The 7762-nt window shown below is 46.0% G+C and overlaps 1 protein-coding gene across 1 annotated transcript; it reads left to right on the top strand.

The window, feature by feature from the left end:
* Positions 1-203: 203 nt before the first annotated feature.
* LOC123401526 (glyceraldehyde-3-phosphate dehydrogenase GAPCP1, chloroplastic-like) lies at positions 204-5747 on the top strand. The gene is made up of 14 exons (XM_045095355.1): positions 204-532; positions 993-1066; positions 1161-1219; positions 1310-1348; positions 1662-1762; positions 3071-3183; positions 3536-3635; positions 3735-3881; positions 4032-4092; positions 4218-4315; positions 4392-4534; positions 5030-5113; positions 5199-5288; positions 5388-5747. The coding sequence occupies exons 1-14, from the start codon at positions 446-448 to the stop codon at positions 5440-5442; spliced, it is 1251 nt and encodes a 416-aa protein (XP_044951290.1). The 5' UTR covers positions 204-445; the 3' UTR covers positions 5443-5747.
* The last annotated feature ends 2015 nt before the right edge of the window (positions 5748-7762 follow it).

The raw sequence follows: 7762 nt of genomic DNA, 5'->3' as shown, positions 1-7762 counted from the left end.
GGCAGCAGTGCTGCCAACCCCGGGGCTTGGACAAATGACAATCGCCTTGCAACAAGACGAATACCAGTTTGGTCTTCTTGTGGGAAAACCAAAACCAAAGTTGGTAAGATCCTCCACTTTTTTAAAAACACGACGACGAACACGGCCAGCCAACCAAGAGATTCGGTGGAGGGGGTAGGCTCGCTCGCTCGCTCGCTCGTGTGCACCGCTTTCTTTCTTTCTCCTTTGTTATAAAACAAAACAAGGCTCGAGCCGCCACCTTCCCACGCCCGCCTCCGCGAACGAAAGGCCAGCCAAACCTCTGCCCCTGCCCCCTCGTCGGCTTGATTCCTCCTCCTCGTGACCCTCTCCTGCGGTCCCTCCCCTCCTCCTCGGTCAAACCCTAACGCGCGCATCCACCCACCCACCCGTCCGTCCGTCCGTCCGTCCATCAACCCCTTCTCCCATGGCGGCGCTCTCCGTGCCTCTCCGCACCGCGGCGGCCCCGTCCTCGTCCCTCGCCGGATCCCGCGCTGCCGCCGACCCCTCCAAGGTATCCGTTGCTCGCCCCTTCACACGCACTGTCTGTACGCGTAAAGCCGGGCGGCGCCGCTGGGTTGATGCGAGTCCATTTCGGCGTCTAGATTTGGTTGGTCCCCGTCGTAATTCGCTCGAGACCGTCGTATCCTCGGCGGGGAATCCAGCCATTTGTGCTGTTTGGCGCTGCAATACATTCTACCGGTTGAATTGGGTTCAAGCGCCGCGTACTGACGTAGGTTCCCTGCTGTTTAGCACCAGTTCCATCCATGGAATTGAGCCAAGGAGACCCTATTGTGTTAACTCTAAATTAAGATGCGAGTTGGCTTGTCTCCTGTTGCTTTCAACTTTTGTTTGGCATCTGCTGTAGTGTTGTTCACGTCGGCAGAGGCCTTTCTCCTTCTCCTTTGAGGATTTTATTGTAGTGCCGAACTTTTTTCACCTCATATTGATGGGATTTGGCTGTTGTGGCATAGGTGTCATGCTTGAGGAGCACGGGTCCAGCTCACTTGGCCTGCAGTTTCCCCTCCATTGCTGCTTCCTCTTCATCGTAAGTGCCTCCCCTTTCCGATGCATCGTTTGCATTGCCTCGTGAACTGTATGCCAGATTAGGATGTACTGCATCTAATTCGTGTGTGCTAAAGTGTCAGGAACATTGTGCCACTTAGAGCTATAGCTACACAGGCACCCCCGGTCGTCCCTCGTAAGTTGTTGGGCTCAGCAAACATATTGCAGCTTCTAGTGGCATTTGATTGTTTATAATCTTTTTTGTCCTTTTTGTTTTTCTCTGCAGAGTATTCGAGTGTGGAGAAGACGAAGGTTGGCATCAATGGTGAGCATCTTGTATACAAAATTGATGCAAAAAAAAAACTGTTGCAATCTAGATGATGCAGATTAATCCTTGCTGGTTGCATCTTTTGTCCAGGATGCTTAGGCCATGTTCTTTTGTTTCATAATATACCGTGTCAACGAATTAAGTATCATCTTGTAAGGTCTTCCGTTTACGGAACATATTTTTATTCCTCAGATGATCACACCAGGCACACATAGATAGCTTATACTTTGGTACTGTATGAGTCAAAAGTAGATGAAATAATAATCCATATGCATTTTTTAATGTTAGCACGTTGTTTTTATTACTGCAGGGTTCGGACGGATTGGGAGATTGGTCCTGAGAATTGCGACCAGTAGAGATGATATTGAAGTTGTGGCTGTCAATGATCCTTTCATTGATGCTAAGTACATGGTAAGGAAATAATGCTATATGATTTGCATATTTTGTGCTATGAGATCTTCTACACCTGAAATTTAAAGTTACAGTGTTGAACTCATGGTTTTGCAGTAGTTACTTCTTTACTACTTTGTATGAAATTGCATCGAACCATGTTGCACCATACGGACATACGTTTTTATCTGTTTCTGTTTTTGTGCGATAGAGACCTCATGAATTTCATGAGTTCTCTTTTTGTTAGCTTAATATAAATGTAACGAGGTAGTAATTTTGACTCCGAGATAACTCGCACACAAATTATTCAGGGCATCATGCACACACTCCCTCCAATAGCCTATGACAAATTGCTCACTATGCATGAGATATAGTAGGTGTCCTGCAGCTGCTTGATCGTATTTCATGGTAACTCCACATACATACCCATTCAAATGTAATGTACTATCTACATATCAATGAGTACGACAGGTGTTTGTGTGGCATACTCACTGTTATTCATCACTTGTTGTATAAGTGATTATCTAGCTCACACGTCTAAACCACTGTCTCCTACCTTCTGTGACCCCCCTCCTTTTCATCGCCACCTACTGCTCTCTCCCATTCCTGCAGAGGCAGGTGACTCTGGAAACGGGAGAGACTGGTGGGCATTGGTAAACAGGAGTTCCAGTGCGGAAGGTAGAGGGCACTAGACATTGTTTTCATCAAGGTCACATGAGCTAGAGAATGCTCTGATACCATGAATGATGTTGATGTATTTTGCCACATGAACGATTCCCGTGTGCAAAGTACATGTGAATGTTTGAATGAGCATGTGACGCTAACAAGCAGCTATAAGAGAACTATTCTGTCCCACACCCCTGGTGCGGATTTCCTTGAGGACTGTTGCAGATAACAGGTGCAAAGTGCCATGTAACTCTGTAGCACGAGGTAACCAGGAGAGATGATAGTTCTCAATTCATAATCCCATTTAGTTCGATGTCAAGTATCTTTCCTGTATGTTTTGCCTGTGTTTCACCTTCATGTTGTATGTGGCAACTTTTCCAGTCAATTCATAAAATATTGTTTATAATGCACTGTATTTCTGTATTTCAAGTACATACACATTGGTTAACCACCCAATTTTATGCAATTGGGATTCCTATTTTTTCTGTTAGGTGCCATGACAAGAATCATCCAGTGGGATGACCTACTCATTGGAATTTGACAAATTTAATTCTGCCATTATATTCTTTCCTTCACTGCTGAATTAACAAGTCTGTATTTGCATGTGGTGTAGCATTTTGGTTTCTTTTGTTTGGTTTGAACTTAATATTCCCCTTTTTCCAGGCCTACATGTTCAAGTATGACTCCACTCATGGTCCCTTCAAAGGATCCATTAATGTTGTGGATGATTCAACCCTGGAGATCAATGGGAAGAAAATCACAATAACAAGCAAAAGGTAATTATGCCAGGTTAGCCGATTGTTTGCCATATTAGTGCAGTTCATATAAATGTTGTGGTTGCTGAATATACACAACATTGTTGTCCTGAAATAAGTACAAGTGAAGCAATGAAGTGGCCAAAGCAATATTACTACTTAATAACTGATTCTTACAAACACATGTTTATGTACATATAATATCTAACTGTGTATTTCTTTTCGTTGGTTCTGATATTCATATGTCGGTTGTGACTGAACTCATACTTCTGGGCTGTAGTTTTTGTCAGTTTTTTCTTCTTCAGATCCTTTATTTTGACATTTTGCTACATGCGTATTGAAGGATTTTAATCTTTTATTTCTCAATTTCCAGAGACCCTGCAGAGATTCCTTGGGGTAACTTTGGAGCTGACTATGTTGTTGAATCTTCTGGTGTTTTTACAACTATTGATAAAGCATCGGTACACTTGAAGGTCTGTATGTCATTTCTTCCGTGACGTTGTCTAATTAGCAAACAATATGCCTTTTGCAATGAACACAATGTTGAGACTTTTGCTACCTTGTTTATATAGGGTGGTGCTAAGAAAGTGGTGATATCTGCTCCATCCGCAGATGCTCCCATGTTTGTGGTTGGAGTAAATGAGATGAGCTACGACCCCAAGATGAATGTTGTTTCTAATGCAAGTTGCACCACTAACTGTCTTGCTCCTCTTGCCAAGGTAACTCCTCCCCATTTCCTTGTCCTGTTGGTTTTCTTGAACCAGTATCTACTTCCTGCCAAGTTAACTGCACAATACAATTACAATAAACTGCTCTGGTGATTAATCTATTCTATTGTCCTCATGATGCCCATGAACCGTTATGTGCAGGTTGTTCATGAGGAATTTGGCATTCTTGAAGGTCTAATGACAACTGTTCACGCAACAACAGGTTTTCTTTCTACGCTATAAAACTTCTCAGTTGTCACAAAGGGTGACTTGTGGTTTTGCATTCTTTGTGGAGTAATTGTTGCTTTCAAATTCTGTGTCATGACAAGCTGCTTCTTCTGTTTCCAGCCACCCAGAAGACTGTTGATGGTCCTTCAATGAAAGATTGGAGAGGAGGACGTGGTGCTGGTCAAAACATAATTCCTAGCTCCACTGGTGCAGCAAAGGTAACTTGTGATGAAAGCATATCATGTGTCTATTTGCGATTTTCGTTATTGATCGACCGATTCTATTTTCCTGTAGGCTGTTGGGAAAGTCCTCCCTGAGCTAAATGGAAAGCTTACTGGCATGGCTTTCAGAGTTCCAACACCAAATGTCTCTGTGGTTGACTTGACCTGCCGTCTTGAGAAAAGTGCCTCCTATGATGATGTGAAAGCAGCCATCAAGTATGCAGAATCATCACATTTCTCATTCTCATTTTCTTATTACTTGTTCAGCTCTTTACATTTCACAATTTCAGTTTGACTTGTCTTGTTAAGCAACTCATTAGCTTATGTAGTTACCAGTATTTTGAAGATTAACAGAATGCTCATGACACTTCTGAGCAAAATGTAAGATGCATGTCCGAACGAAACACAGAATCCTCATGACGCTTCTGAGCAAAATGTAAGATGCATGTCCGAACGAAACATATGTGAACTTCTCAGGTAGTAGGAACTGATGAGCAAATATGTCAAAATACAGTTCAATTCTGTTGTACCCCTTAGGTTACAGAAATTATACTCAACTGGTAGGTAGATAACGATTATCTATTACTATATTAATAATTTGAACGAGCTTCTCCTGCTATCATGTATATAACCTAACAACTGTATGTGTTGATGTCATCATGTGTAAGACTGCTTTCCCTATCAAGCTTACACATATGCCCCATGTTTCAGGGTGGCATCAGAGGGCTCACTGAAAGGCATTTTAGGCTACACAGACGAGGATGTGGTATCCAATGATTTTGTTGGTGACACAAGGTAAGAATTATGTCTACTCACATGTACCGCAATTTGCTCTGCACACGTAGTACCAGAGAAATTCATTGCTTTCCCTGCATCTCAGGTCAAGTATATTTGATGCTAATGCTGGCATGGGACTAAGCTCTTCCTTCATGAAGCTCGTGTTGTGGTACGACAACGAGTGGGGCTACAGGTGAGCGTTTATTTCTCTCCTCATTAAAAGTGTTATTTTCCCACATTTTCAGGTCTCAAGTTAACCAATGGGTTATTTGCTTTCATTTTTTTGCTGCAGCAACCGAGTTCTTGATCTGATCGCCCACATGGCTCTTGTCACCGCCAAGCACTAATCAGCCCTGAGTGCTACTAATAGGCTGCAATTTTGCCGGTTCCTTTTCTTTTCAGTATTTATTATTGCCTTTGTTGTGCCTTTTGAACACAAGCAGAAATGGGTACTCCGATCCATGACTTGCTTGTAGCAGTGGACGAAATTTACACACTGTAGCATTCTGAGCATGTCGTGGGATTTGTTCAGCGGATCTCATTTATATCGGTGGTTTGAAGAAACCACAAATTGTTCCCCTTTGGGGTTCTCATGTATGATTTTCTTCACAGTTTGTTTCCACAACTTCTAGTTAAATTTATCCAAGCTTAACTCTCCCATGCCATCTGAACCTATTTTTGCAATCATTTTTTGGTTGCACATAGCAAGCGGCCGTCCGTGGTACCTTGAAGTCAAGCCCAGACAATTATATGTACGTGTGTGACCACGGTAGATGATTGAAATATAAGTAGATGATGGATTAGCTTGCATCTGGTCCGCATATCCCGCTTGTCTTGGTCCTATTCTGCGTGTAGGGTGGGGACTGTTGAGCAAAAATGTTATGGAGGTGGAGAGGGGAGGAAGGAGAAGATGGTGGTAACTGGTAAGGAGAGGTTGGGTTGTGGGGAGGAAGAAGAGACGAGGAGGGAAGAGGGCGGCCAGCCTTTTTCCTTTTTCTTTTCCATAACCAGGTGTACTACGACCGATCTGTAGCTGGCTAGCTAAAAAAAAAACTGGGGATACAATTCATCCAGAGACAGCGTCTCCTGCTACTATTTGCCCGAGCTGAACAAAGATGTGCTACATCGTTCGCTTCCCTGCCAATAAAAACTATAGCAACGCTCTGAAGATTCCCTCAGCATCTTCAATCTCCTGTAAAATGCTTGCTATTGCAGACCTTCCTTCATCTCTCTTCTACCATAGATCGATCACCACCTCTCGGTGGATAACCCCGGGGCAGGCTCAACGAGCCTGTTCCTTTATCTCCGGCCTAAAAGGAATGACCAAGAACAATTCTACAAGGCCCAAGTCCTCTGCCCGGCTAGCTACACTTACCGGCTAGGTGGCGAGACGGCCAACTCTCTTACCGGCTAGGCAGCACCTGCCGGCTAGAAGCAAGACGGTTACCTATTCCTAGTTGCCTAGGCCAAGCCAGCCGACTAGGGACGAGGTGACCGTGCCCAAACCGGCTAGTCAAGCATGCTAGCCGGCAGGTGATCTCAAATCACATTAGATCGTAGGTCATGACGAGACCCTATGATTAAAGGTGGCTACACGTTAGGAAAAGTACTGGATCAGAGTGCACGGCGGGTGGCCGCTGACCTCCCCCGGCTCTGATCTATCATCCAGCACAGTGTCGGCCGTCAAACTCCCACTCCATTACTGCACTCGGCGTGGGAACAGTGGAGGCGGCCGTACCGTCTGCCCATGACGAATCTCGCTGGACGACGTCGGACGTACCATACGTGTTCTGCGTCAACCTTACGCGAGAGCCTCATTGGCTAGCCGTCGGGTCCCACAGCCAGACGGGACCTCGCAGCCGGCGGGCCCCTCAAGCAACAAGACAAGACCCCCGTGGGCCCCCTGGCCAGCCGGCGAGGCTGCCAGCCGGGTCCCACTATTGTACCCTTTATCCATATTGTATGCCGGTGGTTCGTCTATAAACCCCACCGGGCACCCTCCATGCAGAGGGTCGGTCAACTGAACACACACACACACACCAACCACATAGAAGAGGCAGAGACGAGCCGGCTGCTCCCTCTTCCTCCTCCGCAATACAGCTCCAGGAGCAACCTTGTAATCCCATCCATTCATATCATACACTCCGGTAGGACTAGGGGTATTATCTCTACGGAAAGCCCTGAACCTGGGTACATCGTGCGTTCCATGCTTGTACCAACCTCGCCCCCAGCGCCCTGCGTTGCCACTTCGGTTCCTACCTTCTTTAGCCTACCCATGGCTTATGTTGTGAGTATTCACCGATATTTGACGTCCACCGTGGGGCCGATCGCGGCATTGGCTGGCTTTACGCGCTGGGCGGGGCCCCGCACCTACACCACCGGATGCATCGCGTTCGGACCGATCTGCATGCCCGTGGAGCCTGCCTTCGATGAGACAACACCGATGATGATCGACGTCCCGGTCCGCCATGCGGATTCGGACGAGGAGTCCGATGACGAGGCGCCTCCTAGCGTCGTCGTCGCTGCTATGGAGAACCTCAGTGTTCTCTTTAGCGACCTGCGCCTCAAGGATGGTCCTCGCTACTTTGGCGAGGACTTCGATGTTGAGGCGTTATGCGCCGGCTTCAGTAGGCTCTCTATCGCTGAGACGCCTACGCACGACGTGTA

This window comes from Hordeum vulgare, chromosome 6H (genome assembly GCF_904849725.1).
Source record: "Hordeum vulgare subsp. vulgare chromosome 6H, MorexV3_pseudomolecules_assembly, whole genome shotgun sequence".
Lineage (NCBI taxonomy): Eukaryota > Viridiplantae > Streptophyta > Magnoliopsida > Poales > Poaceae > Hordeum > Hordeum vulgare.
The sequence above is the reverse complement of the archived record's forward strand: the minus strand, read 5'-3'. Positions and strand labels throughout refer to the sequence as shown.